This window comes from Pieris brassicae, chromosome 6 (genome assembly GCF_905147105.1).
Source record: "Pieris brassicae chromosome 6, ilPieBrab1.1, whole genome shotgun sequence".
Lineage (NCBI taxonomy): Eukaryota > Metazoa > Arthropoda > Insecta > Lepidoptera > Pieridae > Pieris > Pieris brassicae.
Window position 1 is genome coordinate 18,075,140 of NC_059670.1, and position 23,287 is coordinate 18,098,426.

General features: G+C 32.4%; 1 protein-coding gene across 2 annotated transcripts in view; it reads left to right on the forward strand.

The window, feature by feature from the left end:
- Positions 1-1,365: 1,365 nt before the first annotated feature.
- LOC123711235 (proton-coupled amino acid transporter-like protein CG1139) overlaps positions 1,366-23,287 on the forward strand; it is a 31,130-nt gene continuing 9,208 nt past the window's right edge. The window contains exons 1-2 of one of the 2 annotated variants that reach the window (XM_045663725.1): positions 1,366-1,470; positions 21,494-21,654. In XM_045663725.1, the coding sequence (XP_045519681.1) occupies positions 21,575-21,654 (80 nt within the window). In that variant the 5' untranslated portion in view covers positions 1,366-1,470; positions 21,494-21,574. Of the gene's footprint in view, positions 1,471-19,829; positions 19,848-21,493; positions 21,655-23,287 lie in introns of those variants that run through there. The other variant, XM_045663726.1, reaches the window with a different exon arrangement.

A 23,287-nucleotide genomic window follows, 5' to 3' on the forward strand; every position in this document is an offset into this window, starting at 1 on the left:
TGTTGTTTTTTGTATTATCATAATTATTATGTATGTAAACACACTAGCAGCTTAATAAGCTAATGCGCGCGTATTTGGGGATTTGGAGAAACTATCCAACCTATTTTTAAAATAGTTCAAAGAGGGTGCACTAATTACACTCCCGGAAGTCTATTCTAATCGGCCACTACTCGGTTTGGGAGAAAGTTCTTTAGTAAATTTATGTTTTAAAGAACTACCCATCAAATGTGTTTTTTCACTTAAATTAAATAGCTTCTCAATTCCTGGAAGTGGTCAGTGAGGATTATAGGTTTCAATGAGTGCCTCTCAATCGTCTACTTTTTTAATCAGTAAAATCACGTGCTTTTAGACGCTTATTATAAGATTTGTTCCTAAGTGCTATTACCATTTTCGTGGCTTTTCTATGAACTCTTTCATGCATTTGAATGATTTTCTCATTAAATAGAGATTGGATGTCACAACATGAGTATTGTAAAAAAGGCTATTTTTACAATACGAAGTACGAAACAAAGGTTCACACACAACGGAGAAAAGGCGGATTTTTACCCAAATCTGATTTTGAGCTATCGTGATAAGATCATTCGGATGCGTTAGTACTGTATGTGGGGGACTCCTTTGTAATAAATAAAAGTAGCCTGATAAAAACTGATAGAGAACATCGTTTAAACTAATATACTTTACTACCGTAATAACCAGTTCGCGCATCTATTGTAAGAAATACTGGAATAATATAGAATAATGTACGTACATTAGTATATAATATTTACATATATTTAAGTCTATATTTTTTGAGTTAAATTTTGTTAAATTACTTTTTGATAACGTCAGGTTTTTTAAATAGTGATATCATATATTTATCACTTTCGCTTTCAAAAAAGTTATATAATGCTCAAAAAGATTGCTTTTATAATCTGTAATATTTTGTATCTATTAAAATTATTTATTCGTTTGTTATGATATATGTCATTAACAAATTTGAATCATATGTCTTTCGCTTCCATGGCTTATTCATTGTCATATAAACCCGGTATTTCTGGATTCGGTTCCCAGATAAACAATATTTGAACGTTATTAAGGGCCTTAAAAGGATAAAAAATCATAGCTGCATCGATGGTTTTCATTTAGGAAGTTAAATTGGACTATTGTAGCAAAGATCACCCGCAATTTTATTGTTACAGATGTCCTTGATGCTGCTTCAAATTATGGTACAATACCATTACCATAATAGACCACACTATATTATATGTATACACACCCGTGACTTGTTCGCTGATCTAATTTTTTAATCGATTAAGAGCGTGATCTTATTCCGATAGATCATTGTATACTGGTTTTCTCAGGGTGATTGTCAACAATGAATGTTTTCTTCACCCAATGTTTTCTGAAGCCGTGTACAGTGCGCACGCGTTCAAAAATAAAAATACTATTGTGAATATGTACAAAAGTTAAATAGTGATATCATATGTTTTTGTAAGTACTATATTTAATTATAAAATAAATAAATAATAATATAATTTTCACTTTTGCTTTACAATTTTTTTTAAGTCTTCGGAAAATTACTGATGTTTTAAAAGATTTTTGAAGCACAATAATTCTCAAGTGATACAATTTTTTTCTTTAACTCGTATTTTTATTATTTTCAATAAACGAAATCTAACATACTTCCTGCCTCTCTTGCTTTAGGGTTTCTGGATTAAGCTTTACTATGGGTACTCTAAGGAAAAATCACCCAGTTTTGATAGGACTTGGCAAAAATCATCATCCGCATCTAAACAATTCTTTTGTTGTTGGCACACATTTTTCTGTTTTGAAATAATGCTTAGACAATAGGATATTGTTAAGAATGTTATTTATAACAAATGGATGTATAATAAAATTCTGTCTTGTACCGTGACTATATCACCTATTTACAAGAGTATTACTACTTTGTTAGTGAAAATTAAAAATAATATATGGATATTAAGAAAAATATTCACAGAGCATTCTTTTCTTTGCTACTTTATTTTATTATTTCACATTAATTATTATTTAATTGATAATAAATGAATGCAGTTCAGACTTGTTGGTCTTGAGTGTCGGGTCTTAAAAACGACCGGTTCCACAAAGTTATTTTAACCTCATTCTATATATATTAATGCATTTCTGTGTGACATGCATGTAAAAGAGTTTATTCCTATATTGGATTAAATTGTGTTTACCCTTTTTTATTTTAATTAACAAAATTAGCAATCGAATTAAATATACCAAGGGTGTTTTAGTTGCATACGAACAGCGTTAGAATTTGTAAAGCAGTCTTTTTTTTATTTATAATTAGATTTGATACTTGAGTTGAGCGATATTACCGTATAAGTACTAACTCTTTAAAAGTATTCAGAAATACTGTTAATAAATGATATTGAAATAAGATAGTGCCTTAGATCGTTTAATTATGATTAGTCAACAGAATCTCGGTTTCAATCATAGAGTAATAATACGATCCGTCCTTCCCTTTGAGCAATTACAATTTTTTTTTCCTTTATATATTCAAATGACACAAACACTAATTTAAGATCTTTAAAACAGATACGACGCAACATAGTATATATATCCATCACAGCTTGAGAGATCTTCAATATGACATCCTTAAACATGATAACGATCATATTGATCATGGGAAGTAAATTCTTTATCCAATTTAATATTGCAGTATAGAAGGTCTTTCTATAAATAGAAATTACCGTTAATTGCACGAACTTACTGATAATGCGACCCCAAAAAAGGTATTTTTGAAGTTGTGTTAAATACACGGATTGAAACGGGATTCAACAAAAGTCTTTTGACTTTTTAAACTGTATGGCCTCTGGTACATTGTCCTGTGTACATACAGCCTTTCATATCTCACTGTCGGAAACAAAAATATCACTGTTTAGTAGAATGCTAATAGGAACCGTTCAAGCATGAACTACCTAAGTTATTTTGGTCACCATAGAAACAATAAAAGAAGATTTTTCATGGACTATCTTTCTTTAAATCAATCGCTATTTAAAAGATCACATGGTGGCTGGGTTGCACTGTGTTTAGTAATATATTTTTCTATTTTATAATGATTTCTATTATACGCGCATGTAGTACTCAATACTACGTTATGAGAAATGAAAATAAAATATAGTGAAAATATCGTAGCCATGTCTAAAAGCCGAAAATCGACGGAGTTTTAGAACCAGCTAGTCGTTTATAATTAATAGGATTAAAGATCAGATTATAAGTACAAAGGTACCAAATCCAGTTAAACAATTTTATCGAGTAAATTAATTAATTTTAAGGGTCGGTCAAAGCGAACGTCAAACGAAAGTGGTATTTTAGCTTTACATTTACTAATTATGACCTGTGACATCGTCTGCTTAAAATGCTATACAATGCTCTAATGTAACATTATTAAAAAAAAATGTCGCCTGATTAGGTATTATTCTGTTAAAAACGACAAAACTAACTATGGACCTACTTTACTTCTAATTTATAAAACTATATTTCTAAGTATATAATTTTATAGTAAACGACTAATTTTGGTCTTGTTCTTGATCTTGATACTGTTCTTAACAATTGAAAAATGGTTTTAGTTTAAATACATTTGCCTTTTTTCCTGTTTTATTTAATTATAATAGCTTTGGAAGTAATCGTTTAGTGGCGATAAAACAACTCATTGTATTTACTTCTAATATAATTATTTAGTTGCGTTCAAAAAGTTTGAATACATAAGATAAATAAATAAATGAATTTTAAATTGTAAATCATTTTCATTAAAAGAATGTAAATGCATGCATAATTGACTACCAAGATAAAGACAATCTAGGAAGAATTTATCATATAAACACAATACCTGAACAAAGAACAAGTCGTTTGTAGAAATATAGGAATTACAACGGACACGAATTCAATTAATATTAAATATAATTGTTAGAATTACATTTTAAGGCCCTCATATCGTTGTCCACAAAAACAATAGTTAAAATTTTAACAAAAACGGAATGAGTAGGTAGGTTTCGCACAAGAAACAAATGGTCTTAAATTTCCTAAACTTATGTGAAAATATAGGATATCTTTCTATACGGAATCAATCCATATGGAATATTGACACAGTCTTTAGCAAGAGATATTTAAAATGACTCCTATCTATATGTAAGCCCATGGCGTACGACCCTGAGTGTCTGAGGTTCTCGATTCAAACCCCGACCGTGTAATAAATTTTTCATTATGTGCGCATTTAATACTCGCTCGTACGGTGAAGGAAAACAGGCATAAAAGGCTGGTCACCTAATTGCATTTTAGAATAATGAATCAGATACTGAAGCCAATTTATCTACGAGTATATTTTACAATAAACAGATGAAAACTTTTTAAACATAAACTCACATACTTACTACTACTAAACTAACTACTACATAAACTTTGTTAAATATTTCCGTTAATTTATAAACCTAAATCACACGATCACTTTGTCTTTATTATATAAGAATAAACATTAAGAAATGAAAGGCGCAATTACCGACACGAACAATTCAACAAACCAAAATTGTGAGGAAATATATTACATTGTTCTTGCGTTATCTTACTCAACATTCTTGGCTTTAATAGCCAAGTCTACTTCCTCTGTATGGATTTCTTTGTGGTTTTTTAATTACTTTTTGTTGGTTGTTTTTAATATCTAATTTGTGAAAGCTGCATATATATATGTACAACAGTGCATGCTTTAGTTCGTCATAATATAGTAATAGAAAATACTAAATAATTGTGGACTCGAAATATTAAAGGCTCTTTAGAAGTATACGTGTAAAAACACGATAGATCTGTATTTATAAAAACGGAAATTAACATAACTTAATACTTCACTGAGAAAGATCAAGTAAACAAAATTCGTAAAATAAATTTCTTTTCAGTTTCAGAGAAATTAACAACTCAATTTTTCAAAGTGTTTCAATTAATTCAGGACAAAATTCTGAAACGAGAATAACCTTTGTTTTACTGTCATAATTCGCCACTTTATAATTTAAATGTGCATTTTTGGAATGTTTTATCTATCTATTTCTCATAAAAGCTGACTTACATGCTTTCTACCAAAGTACCCTTTATTATTTGTGTCAAATTGAGCTGACAAAGAGAGAGTGAGCTGTGATGAAAAGGGACCGATTGAGTACTGTAGTGTTCAATTAAATTGATTTATTCATGATATTAGGTCAGCGACAGTGTTAACAAGTTAGTTAAACAATCGCCAACACTTGCCGTCGAGCTGTCCAAAACCTTTTTTTGAGTAAACACTTGTTCGTACGGTGACCCAAAAATTTTATATATTTTTTAGATTTATATGTGTTTAACACATCATCCAATCATTAAATATCGTAATCGTCAGCCATATTACACCAAAGCCTGCTCAGTAGTTACTCTATATTCATTGTAATCTAAGTCATTACAATCTGTGTTATACATTTAACTTTCCGTTCTAATACCTTGAAAGGTACAACGCTTTGAATAATTAATTGAAACTCATACAGGACTTATTTAGATAGGCCGGAGATTTATTTGTATTTAAAAGAATTACAAGTGGGCTTCGGAGGTTTGCGAATTTGAAAAAAAATATTTAAAAAGAGTCAAAAGTAATACTTAAACAAATTTATTTTTAAATTAAAGTACACATTTGGGAAGTTCACTTTTTCTTAAATAACATCATCTAGATGTGCACCATCGCGCTGCAAACATTCTTCGAATCTTGACTTCAAATTGCCGAAAAATCGCTCACACATGGCGCGAGGAATAGCGTCCATTTCTCCGCGGATGTAGGCCTTCAACTGGGAAATTGCAGTCGGATTATTGCTGTAGCATCTACTTTTCATGTATTCCCACAGAAAAAGTCTGGCGGGGTCACCTCGGCACGAAAGAGTTTTCCAGCAAACATCTCCTTTACGACTGCCAAACCCTCGTTTGATGTATGGCATGTGGCGCCATCTTGTGAAACCATGTTGCACTATAGCGTTTTATCGTAATTCGTACGCCTCCGTGGCTCACCCTGTATTTTCTCGTCCAGAATTGAACCCGATGCCTCAAAATACCAAAGCGATAAGAAATTCGATGCAGTAGTGGTAGAGCCATTTACCAATGCTTACACCGTCATTCTACGTTTATTTAAGAACCTAGTGATAACATGTATGTATATTGTTTATAGCAATCACTATGATGCATATGACTCACGGTATCCTCTATTTTCGCGGATTGTTTGTCTTGGGGTTTTAATTTGGATATTATTTTATCCCAGGTGTTTGATAATTTTAGGCCGTCTTCTTTATTTAAATTGGGGTGTTTTTTTATTTCAATGGCTTCGCGTACCAATCTTGGGAAGAATCTTTTTTCTTTCGCAAGTTCTTTCGGTTGGTCAAAGCGAATGTAATGATTAGGCTTATCTAGTGTGTGTTTACAGACTGCTGATTTTGTGTGTCGTCTATGTCTTATGTCCGCAATGTGCTCTTTGAGTCTGCTGGACATATTGCGTTTAGTTTGCCCTATGTAAGACAAGCCACAGTCGCAATCCCGTTTGTATATACCTGCATCTTGCAACGGGGTGTTACTTTTGATTGGTCTTAGGAATTGCTGAATCTTCTTGTGCGATTCCATGTTCGATGTTTAACAATCAAAAATACAGGATTTCCATTTTCTTGACCTACATGGTTATAATAAAAAGAGTTAAAAATTAATAAAAATAAAATTAAAGAAAGTTATTAAAATAATTTATATTTTACGTTTTTAATTTTTCTCTACATAAAAACCTTCCTTACTCAAATTGGTCCAGTCCTCTTCGAGTTTTGTTCTTACCATCATATTTTGCTTATTCTTATCAAACGTCACTAGAAAACCGTAAGATTTAGAAATGACTCCCACAAACCGAACTTTTACCAAGACCAAAACATAATTAAATAAAACCTGACTTGAATAACTCAATAAACCAAAGCGAGATAATATAATAAAGCAAAATTCTGCTGCAAATTGAAAAATCCAAAAACCTTTTACATTCTGATAAATACATACAGCGAAATTTAAATAAAACCTGTCTTGAATACAGATAATATTGTTGCCTTGTTCTACTTTCAGAGGTCGCTGAGTCACTTCGACAATTCTTAATTTGACCATCAAACAGCAATAAACTAAAATAATTTAGTTTCTCATTTCTAGTAATTTTTTAGGAGTAAATCGAATATCTTCAACGTGTTTTGTTTTTGTTGATAATTATTCAGGTTTCAACCCAACACCGGAGTTATAATGTGTACTTTATATAATTAGCATATAAACTATATCCGTAACTCGTTGTCTTTCAGGATTAAAATCCGGTTTTTCACATACAGGATACTTTGCATTTCTCGACTCTGATTCTCCGAGAAACGACCATAACTTGTTTTTTTTTTAGTTTTTCCTACAATAAAGTTCACAAAAAGAGTGCAACTTTACATCAATTACAATCTAGACTATACAATAATTATGGTATTATAATAAGTAATATTATGTTGACTTAATTTTCTACAATACTAGTGAATAACTAAAACTAGGGTAATCTTCCTTAACAGTCTTAGTGTTCTGTAATGTTTTGACACTATCTTCGTGAGTCCGAGATACCGCACATGCACTTATATTAACTACACTAGGTTTATTAACTCAAAAGGTTTAGTTCTCTTTAGATAAAATAAAATAAAATTAATAAATTGCTTATCATATATCATATATATATATATATATATACATAAATATCTCATATTAGTTAGCTGCGTTTATTGAGGAAGAAGGTTATATCAATTAATTTAATTAATTTAAGGAAACGTTCAATGGTTGTGCATATAACCTTAGCCAAAACAGGAAAGAAAAGACCACGTTATTGCTAAAACCTTGCCCTTTTATTGACCCTTAATTATTTTTCCATTGTCTGCATCTAAAAGGCCCTCAGAACTCTTATAATTGATGAGAAGAGGAAAATATCCTGATATGAAAAGAAAGCTTTTTTAAGGGTTAAGTGAAGTTTTAAGAGTTTTAGAGAGTAGGCACGTAGGCAAAAACTATTTGATACTCGAATTATAATTCATTCATCAATCGAAGACCTTAAGTTCCTCTTCAAAAACGAAAGAAACCTCTTACATATACGTAACTACAACAATTAACAACAACAGTAAGTATAAATTGTAGAAGTGCACTTGTGTGCACACTATGTGAATTTGTAATATTTCTAAAGAATTCACCCGGCTAGGCATCTATAACAGACCCTTATATGTAGGTATGACACATTCGTATATATTCTCCCAATCTCAAACTGTCAATCATAGAAATTGATTCACAGAGAAACTAAACGTGATATTGGTTTATGTTTGTGAGATTTATTGCTATGGAAATTGAAATCCTAAGCGGTCTACGTGAACCATTTCAAGTCAAACAAATGTTTCTAACTAATATTTCACCCCACTCGCCAGCAAAAATTTGTATAGCAAAATCTCATTTAGGGATAATAGGGACGATTTAATAATAAGAATTACAAGAAACCAAATAAATGTTGACAATTGAAAACGCTTGAAGAATTCAAGTAATCCTAAAAAGATGATTGAACTAGACTTAAGTAAATATCTTTTATTTAATTAGAACACTTTATAGGATTAAGTGTCTTTTAAACGAGATCTCCTCTGGGCTCACTATCATCGCTGGAAATCTGACTTAGTCATTACTTTTATTTTTCCCTCCTCAAATGGTATAATGCTTTATGAAAAAAAGGTAATATTATTGATAATAGTTTAATAACAAAATTATTTTAACTGTAGGTATTTTCGAATACAAAGTCTAGAAGATAAGGTTAATTGCTCTAAAATGTAATTTGGTATAGCAACCGATCATTTCTATAAAATTAAATTTTTAAAACGTTCGTAAGTATGTGAAATTCTCGAAAAAAATTGCAACGAACTGCAATTTCTAACGTATTTTTCGACAGGGATTGGCAACCACATATTATACGTGACAAGAAAATTCTATGTCATTTTAAATTTACTGCGTTTCAGGCTATCACAACTTCAGTAGATTTTCTTAATGCAATTTATCGTTATTTTCATAATCAACAGTATTCAAAGAAGAAGAACTAAATATGAATATAAATAAATAAAATTTAATGAAAATAATACAATAATAAGAAATAATTAAGTAATGAACACAAAAATAAATAATCGTTTGCCAAATGCCAATCCTTTTTCATTATTGTACATTTTTTTAATCTAATATTTTCCAAATATTGTGGATATATATTTTCAATTACAACCTTTATTACAATTAAATACTTTGATATACCGTATCGACGGTATAAATATTAAATACTTGACAGTTACGAAACTCATGAACAATTCGTATTAACTTTTTTTATTCTATATTCGTCAGTTTTCTTATCCTACTTCAAGATGGAATCCAACAAATGAAACAATAAAAAATTGGTACAGCCGAGTTATAAGTGTTGAACAAACCCGACTTAGTTAAGATATTTTAGGATATTTCATAGAAGATACAGCTAACTTTTGTATATGTATGGCAATGTACACCATACATTGCAAAATACCATCACTGATGATGTGCGTGCGGGAGCCTAACTTTGGTCATTGAAATTGGCTACACGTGCCTAACGATAAAAATAATGTGTGTTTGATTCGGTTGCGTGTATAGGTAATTTTTAATGTTTATAACTTATAACTTTGATACTAATATACTAACCCAATGGACTTACAATTGACTTAATTAAATAAATTATTGTAACGGCCATTGCAAGCTTTGGTTTTAAACCAACGACGAGTCGGAGTAGATACGACACATTAGAAAAACACTAGATTCGTCTCCTGCTGTAAACGATTACTGCAACGCACTTAAACTCTCAAGTTTACACAACTTATTTGTAATTAAAAATCCGCTACCCATCTCGGCGATGGCCTCAGGTACCAGACTTCTGTTCTCTTGATCGTTAAGCTAGCTGGTTTCTTTGCTTATTGAATATGGGTTTTATCGAATAAATTGAGCAGTATTTAACATTAGCTCGAACGGTGAAGAAAAACATTGTGAGGAATCCGGCTTGAAATAGACCCAAAAAGAAAAGTATACAGCGTGAGTCAGGCACAGAAGGCTGATCACCTACTTGCCTATTAAATTAACTAATGATTATGAAACAGATATAGAAATCTGAGGACCTAAAAAGGTTGTAGCGCCATTGATTTATTTTTTATTTCTTATTGTTACAAAATAAATTTATTAATACTCCTCGGTCGGTTACTATAATACTACATTAAAAACTTAAAAATTATACATAAAAATTGAATCTCACTGATTGACACGAGACATTGACGTAAATTTTCGAACAGTCCTTGAAGAAAATTGTCTAGATAGTTAGAATTATATAAATAAGTTAAGTCATTTATTTCGCCAAGCCTGACGTCGAACGAAGTATTGTTTCGCTATATGCATGTTCACTTTATTTTCATATTAAATTCAATTTTATTATTATATTGCCATCACCTTGCAATCAGCAAAGTTTATCGACCATACCGCCTTACGTTTATATCTTATGTCATAACTCTTACTGACTATAAAGTATTTTTTGTTTTATATTCTCATTTCGCCGCAGCTAGTCTTACTATAATACCTTGTCATAGAAAAACAAATATATATCACTAATTTAACAGTCTCGTTTGGAAAAACGTCCCAGCCCACCATGTTTTGTTAAATATTTTACAAATGGCGATAAAACCATCAGGCCCACAGATATTAATTCGAAATTAGAATATAGCAGATATAGCAAGTTTGCATAAAATCCTTGTCAGAATTCATACAAAAGATTATGGATAATTACTCATATTAACATTATTAGTAACAATATTTACGTTCATTACACCTTCAACAATCGTTGGGCTCACATAACTATTGAAATTTCTTATCAGTTGCAATGTGTGACACAACATAGTACCTATATTATGTGACGTTGGTGCTCAAAGTAAGGGCTCTGATAAGACCAAATATCAAACAGCACAGCAGAGAGAGAGATATTTTAGAGATGTGGGGTCTCTCTGCTTCTTCTACCACATTTACCACGAAGAGCGTTCAGAGGAGTTATTCGGACTTATACCTGCAGCTTACTTTCATCATCGGACTTCAAGGCAAAATAAAAAATAACATCCGTATTACCTCGACGTCCGGTGTTCAGTTCATACTCAGCGTTTTATAAGGCTGTTTTTGCCGCGCACCACCGCTATGTGAAACCTGCTGCTCACTGAAGTATTTCCGAAACAATTCGACTAAGCGTACCAATTCTTGAAATGCCGGCAACACACTTTCGAGCCTTCTGGCAATGTTAGTGTAAATGTGTGGCGGAATCACTTGAGATCAGATGAGCCTCCTGCCCGTTTGCCTCCTCTTACATAAAAAAATATTATGCTAATTTTACATTAATTTAAAGTAAAATTTTGTATTGTCTAGCGTCGTAAGAAACTTTTTTTTTCAATGTAAAACTAGAAGTACAAAAACCTAGATAACACCCGTTGATTACATTGTCTTTGTTTCATGCATCAGTTATTTTTTATTTTCTCCCATATAACATGTTCAACAATAAATGAGATTACAGTTGAGAAGGTTAAATAATTCGTGTTTAATGGGTAAAAGCGAATTCCAGTTTTAAGAATTACATAATTTGACGGTCCCAGTTTTCGTATAAATTCGATTATGGCACGTATTATGGAGCCAAAAATTAATTGAATTATATCACATCAATTTTATCTAGAGCTGTAACTGGCGATTTTTATCAAAAATGAGGGTAGGCAATAACGTACTCGTTTCGTATCTCGGATATTTTATGTTTTTTTTATAATCTGATAATAGTAAATTCAGATGAAAAGTAGTTAAAATCGTGCATCAGTACTCGATAAATCAGTCTGAATGATATCTCAGTCGTTAATACGGTATTTGTAGTAATTTTTCTCCTCAATCACAACGCCTCAAGCGAGCATGTTTTATTGTATATACGTGGTTATAAATACTACAAAGTGCCTGACTAGAGTAAGAGATTTTTAGTGTAATTAGTTCGAGGGGATATTTTTCAATAATATAACCTGCATGTGTAATAACAACATTTTCAGTTTGTTAAAATAAAAGCACACAGCACGTAATATCGCCGTCGGCAGAGGGTATTGCACTGGCTGAATATTATTTCCACATTAATTATATGATATTTGCCACAACCTATTTGGGATGGGTTACTCGTTACGTTAAAAATCGAAGACAAATTTTCGCAATTAATGGCTATCTCTCTGAAGCTATATTAATGCCCTCAGGCATGCCGCAAGGGTCTCATTTGGGTCCTTTACTTTTTGGAGACCTAAATTATTGTATTGGTCACCAAAACAATATTTGAATTTGATGAAATGAAATGTCATACAGTCTCATATACAAACAAGACCAATATAATCGAATTTTTTTATCACATTCAAAACTTATCATTAGTTCATAAATATTCTTCAAGAGACTTCGGGGTAATTTTAGATCAAAAACTGAATTTTAGTGAGCAAATAATTGCCAACAAGGCTAATAAAATGCTAGGTTTTGTATTAAAATCCTCTTCATCCTTTACTAACGTTCAAAGTACAGTTACTCTTTACAAATCACTTGTTCGTAGTATTTTAGAGTATGCTACTGTAATCTGGTCACCATATTACAAAATGGACGTAAATACTATTGAAACAGTTCAAAAACGTTTCCTTAGAAAGCGTTGCAATCGTCTATACTTGCGTTGTGTATTGCAAACGTTCGAGGCTCGTTTGGACTATTTCAAGTTAGATACTCTAAAACTTCGACGTGACTTCATTGATCTAGTTTATTTGTATAAAATATTTAAATTTAATATACACACTAATTTTCTTACAAAATTTTCTTTTCTTTGTAATGCTAGAGTTACTCGAACTAAAAGTATAGTATATATATGTCAGACATTACGTAATAAACGACATGTTTTATTAGAAAGGCAACATCAAGCCATGCCATTCGTTTTATTAGAATGGTAACACCACGCAATCACAGGTTGTAAGTTGTCAATACGTTCAAGTAAATTTGTCAGTAGTACGCAGAATCGATCTGACTGTATTTAAATATTAAGTTATAATGTCGGACGACGGTAGTAACACTAATTTTGCAATTATTAATCGCGTTGAATCTGCAACATCGGAAGTGGAATCGATACAACAATCATCCTGCGTGCCTACCCAATGAAAGAAATGGAGCGGCGGGCCCATCGACGACAAAAGACGACGGACCCAACACGTTTACGCCTGAATTATGGGCAAAACTTCTTTAAAATATGATGAAGGGCTTCCAAAATACCAAAGAGAAGCCTCGAGTGTGGGTGATAACAGATCGCTATGATCAAGTGAGATTTATCTACCCTCGTTTGATCCAGACGATTGTCAATTTACCGCAACTCAGTGGTGTGAAGAGATTTAATACCACATGAAGAACAATTCGTGGTCAGATTACGAAGCTAGGAATGCTGCCTTGACTCACTTGCAGGGACGTGCCAAGAAGTGGGCAGCACGTTCGTACCCGTTGTAACTAAGTACAGAGGAGCGACTTTCTCTTCAGTTTGTTGGAACTAGGAGGTTTCACGACTTGTTTCGTGATAGGGTGGACTATACGAGTGACCATGCGGTGACCTACGTTGAATATTCTACCAACAAAATGGCTGGCTGAAGACGGGTTGTGATGAAGCTTCTAAGCGCTCTAAAATAAGCGAGTTAACTACAGCTCGTCGTTGCCATTTTTGTAAAAAGGTAGGACATTTAAAAAACATTTAAACAGTGTCGTGTTTATTGTTACGTAATAAAAATAAAAATGAGGGTACCCACCCTCGCACGTCTGTTGATAAATCTAGTAAACAGCCAATAGTTATACGAGACAAAATATAAAGAAAATTTTACTACTACCGTGGAAATTCTAATACTACCGTCACTACGGGCACGATGTACATTAAGCTAACAAAATTGTACAACGACATCCATATATAGTTGAATCTGCGACATATACGTACCTACGGCTCGCTTATCTACTACTTTCAATGGTCCAGTGAATAGGCTATCTCGCTCTTACAACTTAATTACAAACATTGATGAAAATATTGATGTGTTTAACAACAGTCTACTAATATACCGTAACTTTGCTTTGCAGGCTCTTAATATGGTTTAAGTTTTCATTATGTTTTTTTTTAGTACTGTTATTTTTTATCTTTTAGTTTTAGTTGATATAATTTTATTTTTATTTATTTTGTGGTTGTTTGTTTATGTTTATGTATGTTCTAATGTAATTGATGTGTATGTGTGTTAAATTTGAAATTTCATATTTTCTTGTATTTAGGCAAACACATTGTTTTATAATATATATATAAATAAATACATAAAATAGTTTTTTTACTAAACATGATACATACCTTTATATATTTTCCGCCGTTAGGTGTCAAAAAATAGATAAAACAAATCAACTAATACTAACAATAGTTAAAAATACACAAATGATTTTAGTAATTTTTAATAGAATATAAAAAAATACTTAGACAGTGCATTAGTATCGAAATAATGTTTAGAATCGGTTAAGTACTAAAAAATTGTTTTTTTTTTGTTTTTGTAGTATGTATACCTAGTATTGCCATAAATACTAAAACAAAGAAAAAAAATTCTATTGCAAATAACATTTATTACATTTACAGTGTGTTAGTAGATTACTTGAATATAAAACAATTTAAAATATAAAAGTCTTATTCGCGGTGGTCTCTATAGATCCACGCACTCTTTTCATGGGAAAACTCTTCACTGCCAATCATACGATTTTTTTTAATGTCATGGCGTTTAGAGCAAGCCGTACTAAAACCATAAATCATACCATACCATAAATCTTAATCAAGCGGATTAGGATTGGGACTAGACGACGGCCAGTGTTCAGCTCTGGAGCATTATGACCCGGCGCTGAGTCTTGCTGGAAGAGCCATTTTTTGTTATTGAACATGGTGTTGTTAAAGGGCCTCACTTCCTTCTTAAGAATGGTATCTTGATACACTTACTCCGATGTTTTGATACCTATTTCACAATAGTATGGCTAAGTAAAGCTAATACTCAACCAAACCATGACAGAAGTCTGATAGTGCCCACGTTGCACTCTGTCCACTAATTGGAAAGCTTCCTTAGAGGTTTGAGCATAAATACAGTAATTATATTTGTTAAAATGTTGCTCTATTGTAAAAATGTTCTCATCCATGAACAAATTTTTTACGTTACCTGCCTTTGTATACCGCTTCAGTAGTTGTTTCGGTTTTACCGCCCTATTCTTTTTTAAACTCCTGAGAAGAAGAAAGAAAGAAAGGAAATCCTGTCCGAAACCTTTTGCTTTCGGCAGGATTTCTTCGAATTATTTCCCTCACTGCTTTGACCAACCTTTTTGTGCGAACACTACGCAGACGGCTAGATCTTTCACAAATCTGTCACAAACAGAGGATGTCTCATTGTACCTATAAATAGCCCGGTACACAAACATTTTGCTAATACCAAGAGTATGAAGAGTTTTAAAAATTGCATTTTTGATCCATAATTTGCAATCACAGCGATTCCGTTCCTTTCATCACTCCATTTTAATATCGTAAAAGATTGTTCAATGTATTGGCGCCAAACTGAGAAAGCCCAATGAACAATCATATAAAAATGACAGCATTTTGGCGTGGGGCTCGTATCATTTGCTACTTTTGCCACTTGGTAAATCTGGCACTGATTATATTAACTATCTCTAGTCCTCCTACCTTTTTATCATATTGTATTGCATCTACGGACCGTACAAAAATGCCCTTGAGGGACTGGACTGTGTTCTCGCCGGTGTAAAATGTGTAAATCATAAATTTTGCTTTCGCATTCAGTTGTTTTGTTTGTAATAACTGTTCCATAAGTTAACTTGCATAGCTCATGGTGCAAATTAATCACAATTGCAAGTGCTCTATCAGTATGCTAAGCAAAGCAATCAAAATGAAAGTGTTCTATCAGGTGTTCAACAATATAATTAAAATTGCTAAAAGCCTGCCGGAATCATTCAAGTAAGGGATGGCAAAAGGTCTTTTAGTTCTAAATTCCCCAATTAAAATTATTTTTATTTCGTGTTCATGCTTGTCTTTAAATATAAGGTAATAAAAACAGATTTTTTCTGCGATCATTAAATATTTAAGGCTTTAATCTGATTTTCATCGAAAGCTTGTAATCTCGAACTTGATCCGGTTCTTCACAATCACATCGTTTTGGGAAAAACGTATTTATCGGAAAATTAAATAAACTAGAATTTATTCACAGGAATCGCTGTTACATTATGTTTGACACACTTTATAGTTAATCTAGTAGTATATCTTTATCTATTTATATAAAATACTTTAATATACGTATAATAACTTTTTTGCGATAAATAAATAAAAAGCCTTTTACGTTGTTCAAATTACATGTTTAATTATATAGACGAAATATTGTCTTTATCTATATTTAATATCTATCGACAAATGGTTATTTATTTATTTAAAGGCCTCCACTACATTTCTCCAATATTGGCGTCCTCTAGCGGTTTGAATCCACATTGGACCCGCTACCTTTTTTATATCTCCCATCTTCGTATCTGCCTGCCTCTTTATCGTTTGCCACTTCGTGGGTACTACTACATTTAAATTTGTTCTTTTTTGTTTCTTTTCTCTCATGATATGATCCATCTTTACTTTAGTTTTAGGAATGGGTTGTATTGGTCTTTAAAATATAGTTTTATTTCAATATCGCTGAATTTTATTTTAATTTTCCCTTTTACACCTATTGTATATCGTGCCATACTGTTTTGAACTCAGTTTAATATTTCAAGGTTTCCGTAGAGTAATACTTATTCGTTTACGCAGCATACTCAAAAATCAGTCAGGTTTGTTGTTCCCAGTGCTTTCCAGTTAGTTTTAAGGACAACTTTTAAACTTAGGACAGACTACTATTTTTTAGATAGACTTGACTTACGTTACATCCATGTTTAAGTCCATAATCTAAAGTTTACTTAATTACTTTATAGCCTCAAAGTGTTGTATCAACTCTGTTAATAACATGCGATAGTTTTATACAGAGGTCTCATCAAATTTCGGTTATAATCTGTTTTTGGAAATAATTTCCTGTGTGCTGGCGATTTTAAATAGAAAGGCGCTTTATAGTTCCAAAACAAACCCACTTCGCATATTCCAAGCCACCAAATTAAACAAATCAATCAAAAGTTACTATCGTCTATAATTATAAATAAAAATTTCACTCAGGCTACAACAATGTTTTTACGTAATGATTAAAAAATTAAGCAGCGGGAGAATTGTGGTTTATTTTATATATGAAGATATTTTATTCTGGTAACTATGAATTTAAATAAATTCTTATTAAGTAACCAGATCGTTTTTTAATACTACGGATAAACTGGATTCTTTAAAATTAATAAAACAACGACTGATGATTTTAGGTATATAATGAAATTTGTCAATTATATAAATTATTGATACACCGATATTTAAATTACACGTCTGTGTAATTTAGGCGTCTTCCTACGTGAGCATTTTTAAAGGTGCGTGTTACATTGTAAGTAATACAATGAAACACGTATAAATAACACATAAAAATTGATTTATTCTTATCAATCTGCAATCGACTGCAAACTGGCATATAGATATTTCAATGTCGTTTACATGGAAACTATATATGTCAACTGTCATGTGTTTAGTATGTGATGTATTCTGTGCTAATAACGCATGCTTATTTATTGTTGTTTCTGTTTGACAATACGTACAATTTAAATTAACGTATAATAGTATTTATCAAGTAAATAACAAATTATATGGGCACATTCAGCAAGTAGGGAAGTAAATACGTAATTTGTATAGACGCATGCAAATATTTAAGTGTAACATTTTTGGGGAGTGTTATACGAACTAATTACATTTATACAGAGAATAGGCGTAAAGTGATGCCCATCTTCGCTTTCTGTGGACTTACGGACAGTTACATTAGAGGGCTTATCTCTAATCTTAATGCTGTTCATCACAATCTCGAAACAGCTAAGCCAGCCTTGTGTTTTCTGAACGAGGCCTCAAATTTCCCCTCCGGGCAACAAGTGATATCTCTTTTGACCCTATAAGTTTAAACATTCCTTTGTAGCTTACGCTGGAGTGTCTATACATCCGGGAGGATAAATATCCTAAGAATTGAAATTAGCCAAAGCCTAGAATCGAAAGGTCCTTGCATTTGAAAGGTCCTTGCATTTGCATCATCTCGCAAAATCCTAATGCAATAGAAATACAAAATGTAATATTTAGTTTAAGAACAGCCATAGAATCTCATTCTGGTTTTGGCGGCCATGTAAATTTAAAAATATTCAATATTAAAACATGTCAACTTTGCAACAACGGTTGATTGCAAATGCAAGGACCTTTCAATTCTTTGGCTTCGCGTAGACTGCGACGACCATCCGCTATACTACGCTTGTTTGTATAGGTCCCATAGCTTTAATGCCTTAATTAACCGGATCAAGGGGTATATTCCATGTGATATCTTAAAATACTTTGCCCTGGACTGAAACAGAGATCCTCTCGATCACAAAAACCCCAGATGTTACGGTCATAACGAATGTGATAGAATGCGTTTTTACATGCTGGCGTTCTACAGACAGCGATTTTTTAGGCACTTTCTGCGCACTATCTTTGTAGAACCAGCTTTTTTTAATGGAATCTCGTTGGCCTTTAGAGATGTAGCTAGTCGATAGGCCGTAGCTCGTCTGGAAAGGGCATTTTCTCCTGCGAGACTCGACCTCGGCTTGGGCCGTCGTGGGGCAGTCTGAAGTGTAAGACGGAAGCTCACTAGAGTGAGTGGAGTGTGAAGTAAAAGTCTACGCCTTCCCTGAATTCCTGTGAATGCGGGGTTTAACCCTAATCTGATTCAAAATCAGATAAGGGTTAAACCCCTCCTATTATTCGCCGCGCCGCCAGCTTTTAATTTATTAATTTATATATGTCCATGGGCGGCTATTATCACTTTGTTTAAAGTACCACCTTCTAGTTTGCCTTCTGTCTCGTAAAAAACTCTATGCGGCCTTAACTGACTCCAAAAGTAGTGTTATATTAACCTGCAATGTTTTCGCTGATCTGTTGAAGAATTCTGTTGGTAAGTGTTTTAAGGTCACAAAGCTGTGACAATAAACAGTTTACGATGAGTATTACTGCTATCTGAATAACAAGAGGTTTATATGTATTAGATTTATTACTGATAATTTTATTGTTAGAGGGCTCAAAAACACAATACCGTCAAAAAATATGTCAATAAAATTAACTTAATTTCGTTATATTATGTTCTTCGATGTAGAATTAATTAGTTAGTCGTTATCATTTTAACCTAATTTTAGAGGCTTTCTCGTTTTACTTTGTGTTTGGTTTGGTAACCGTTTCGTTTTTCCCTTTTCTATGTTGTGTCCCCTTGTTTTCCGTCATCTTTATCATTAATAAGAATAAAATATTTAGCGAATGGTCGGCCTGTATTTTTGATTTTGAAAGATACATCGAGTCGTTTGACTTTATGGGTATCCAAAACAGTTGACAAAATTCATTTTTTTAAAAAACTTGTTTTTCTTCCGATATAAATACCAAAAAAAAATATTTTTTTATAAAATTTTACCAAGACATCAGACTGTATATAGATACAACATGTGACTAGAGACGATAAGAGATTCTCTAATGATAAGACAAACATCACTAATTACTGTCAACGGTGAGTCAAATATAACTTATTTTTTAAAAAATAAAATATCAGAACAGAATATTTTGCTAACTTTTTTTTGTTTTCCAACCAAAGCGTCTATAGTGCTTACGTAGAGAGTCTTGCGTAATAAATAATATAATTCGACCGTTTAAGATATTTTTTTAACCTGTACTTATTGTGAAATTAATAATGTTGTTGTTATACGATATGGTAAGTTTTGCCGTTGAACTTCACTGTCCCGAACGACCTTTAATGCCTCTTTTTAATTTAAAACGAAACATTTACTTACATCGGAATTGCATTCTACACTATGTAAATAGCTTCAACCATAACATTTATTTCAAATTAATCACGTTTCAATGACTTCCTAGATAATTTGCAAGTATGTACGTTAGACAAAGAACACGTGGAAATTGATTTTCTGTATTCACACACAGTTAACTTTGCCGTCTCTATTTTATAATTGGTATTCCGACTTGACGACATCGTTTAACATTGTCTCTTATTAAAATCAAAGGAAAAGGAGGATTATCTCATGAGAATATACATTTATGTGTGTGCTGAGATTTTATTAAATCTTATATTGTAAATTCTTGCACACCATTAAGTACGTTTATCAATTTTAATTTAAAGTTTTCAGTAGAAAGTAATTAGAAGCATTTTACTTTTTCAAAGTGAGATTAGAACCAGTCCTTAACCTTAACTTAACCTGTAACTGCAGATAACGATATTTTTTTGAGTTTAGCGCGTTCACAAAGTTACGACATCAGCGCTATGATTATTCTGAAAACGACACCGAATAGACGTACAAAAGCGTTGAGATCGTGTCCTAAAATGTTGAAAATATTGAAAGTTTCAGAGAACGGGTGCCAAGCGCCAACCATACGATAGTTTCTTCAAGTTTTCGTAAACGCCACTCGAATAATAAATAAATGTCAGTCTTTGACAAAAATTCAGTTGCTAAAACTCACTGATGTTGCATAAAATTTAGCTCACTACACGAACGATGAACCACCTTCGTGAATCCGTTTCATGTTTTCTACGTACCACAATTTTACGTATTCTCCGTGCTAAGTATGTCTGATGTGTCCGTGGTAAATACAATCATTATAGTTAAAATTATAACCAGGTGAATACCCGTACAAAATGAAAGTGAGAAACAATACGACATCGATAATTAATATCAATGCAAATAAACGCTTCAAACTACAAACGAGTGTTTGTTTTGATGTTAATCAATAAAAGAGATGTAAACAAATGACAGTCGTGTACATAAACCTTTTCATCGTTAAAATCATCTTTTCAAAATTAATGTAACTTCCACGCTGTCATGTCTCGGATGTTTGTTATAAATTTAATCGGAGGTGGGCAGTAAATACAAAGACTAGGATGTCCGCGACGAATTTTGGCTTCAGAAAGCCACTCTCAGCCTTGAGATCGGGCGTTTGAATCGCGACTGTGCACTAATGGACTTGTATGCAATTTTCCTCGTACGGTGAAGGGAAATGCAGTGAGAAATCCGGTGATAGACCGTATAGTTAAAGACAAAACAAGTACAGAAATCTGAGGAATATTTATGTTTAATTTTTACCGAGTTGTAGAAGCAATTTCTTCTTCTATTCTTTAAATATTATTATGTTATTTTCCCATTACAGGATCTACCGTGGCGATGCAGAGCGAGAAATAAATTCAAATACTATTCTCAAAACCCATTCAATTTAAATAAAATTGATAAAATGCCAACTGGAAATGAAAATGGGAAAACTGATGCACCCATTGCGCCAGTTCAAAGTGTTCTTGACCCGTATAGTTCAAAGTAAGTGTTCCTCGTTTATTATGCCTTAAGAAATATATTTCTTATACGTTTATTTGCTAAGAACTGAAGGTAAAGATAATAATAATCTCTAAGGTCTTAGTTGCAGATTGTAACCGTTTCTGTGATCATTTTTATTTTATTATAGACAAGTAGGAGATCAGCCTAAGCTCTGTCTAAGACGTGTTATCGATTTTAGAGTTTGCGTAACGCCGGTTTCTTGATTGCAAACCTTCTAGTTCCCACGCCAAAACTTTGTATTGTTTCGATCGGGACGATACCGTTCTGGTTTTCGATGGATAAATTAAAAAGTAGCTATGTATGTGAAAATTGTGCCCTATATGTTAAAAGCTTTAGCGTACGACCTTTATCCCTTAGGTTGTTGGTTTAGCTGTGCATTATTCTATGTATGTTCATATTTAACAACTGTTCGTATGGTGAAAGAAAACAGTGTGAGGCAACCGGCATGTCCAAAAAATCGACCGCCTGTGTCGAGCACAGAAGAATGATCACCTCCTTGCCGATTAGAAAATAAGTGTTCAGAGGTGTTGTTGGATTATCGGACGACAAGGCAGAATACAAAATACCATCCGTATCACCTCAACGTCCGACGTTCTACAACTAAGCGTTTTTTAAGGCAGTTCTTGCCGCAGGCAGTATTGAAAGGAAATAAGGGTATTTCAAGAAGAGACCATACCAATTATGGAAAGTTACTGGGGAGCCTTCTGCCCGTTCGCATTCTATTACATGAAAAAAATAACAATATAATTAATTTGTTTTTATTGTAAAACCATTCTCATTTTTAGGCACTAAATTTTTTGCTATATTTCATATTTTAGACTACATGCCCAAATCTCATTTCTTCTAAATAATTTACCTTAGCTAAATTAATAATTGTATTCTAAAAGGCTCGTTGCGTGTATAATACTCAGAAACAAGCATCGTTATTTTTAGGACCCTAACAATTAAAACAAATATCCACAATTGAAAGAAACCAACATCGCGCAATGAGTCTTATATTCTCTAAAATTATAGGTATATTTGTATGTATATCAGATGAATAGGTAAAGACTAAACAGTAACACCGCTCAGTAACAACTTAAAAACACAGACTATAAAGCCTTTTTTTCAGTATTATCAAATAGAAAGACAGGTCTTATTTCTACAACAAATACAACAATAGAGAAATATGTTATTTATAAGTTTCAAAGGTTTTTACATTCTCAGGGTTTGGCTTTAATTGTATTCTATTAATTGCTTAAGTTGATTGAACTCGTAGAAGCGTGTCGCTTGAAACTAATTAGAATAATAAAAATGCAAAATTACTGTGTTTAAACTGATGCAATGAAAAACATTTGTTTCATCACCCTACGCGATAAATTGGGATCAATTTCATTCAATATCGATGATATATTGTCACGTTTAACTAAGCGTTTGGAATATTCGACATGGCAACTGAAGGGACTACTCGTAGGGAACTCGTGGATTTAAAAAGGTCAATAAACGATAGAAAATGATCATTTTAAAAAATAGTTGAAAAACAAGTTAATCATTTCTAACTTCGAAATAAAATTATAATACGCTAGCAGAACCAATAAAAGAAATACTAAATGATAACACAATTGTTCGTAAAAAA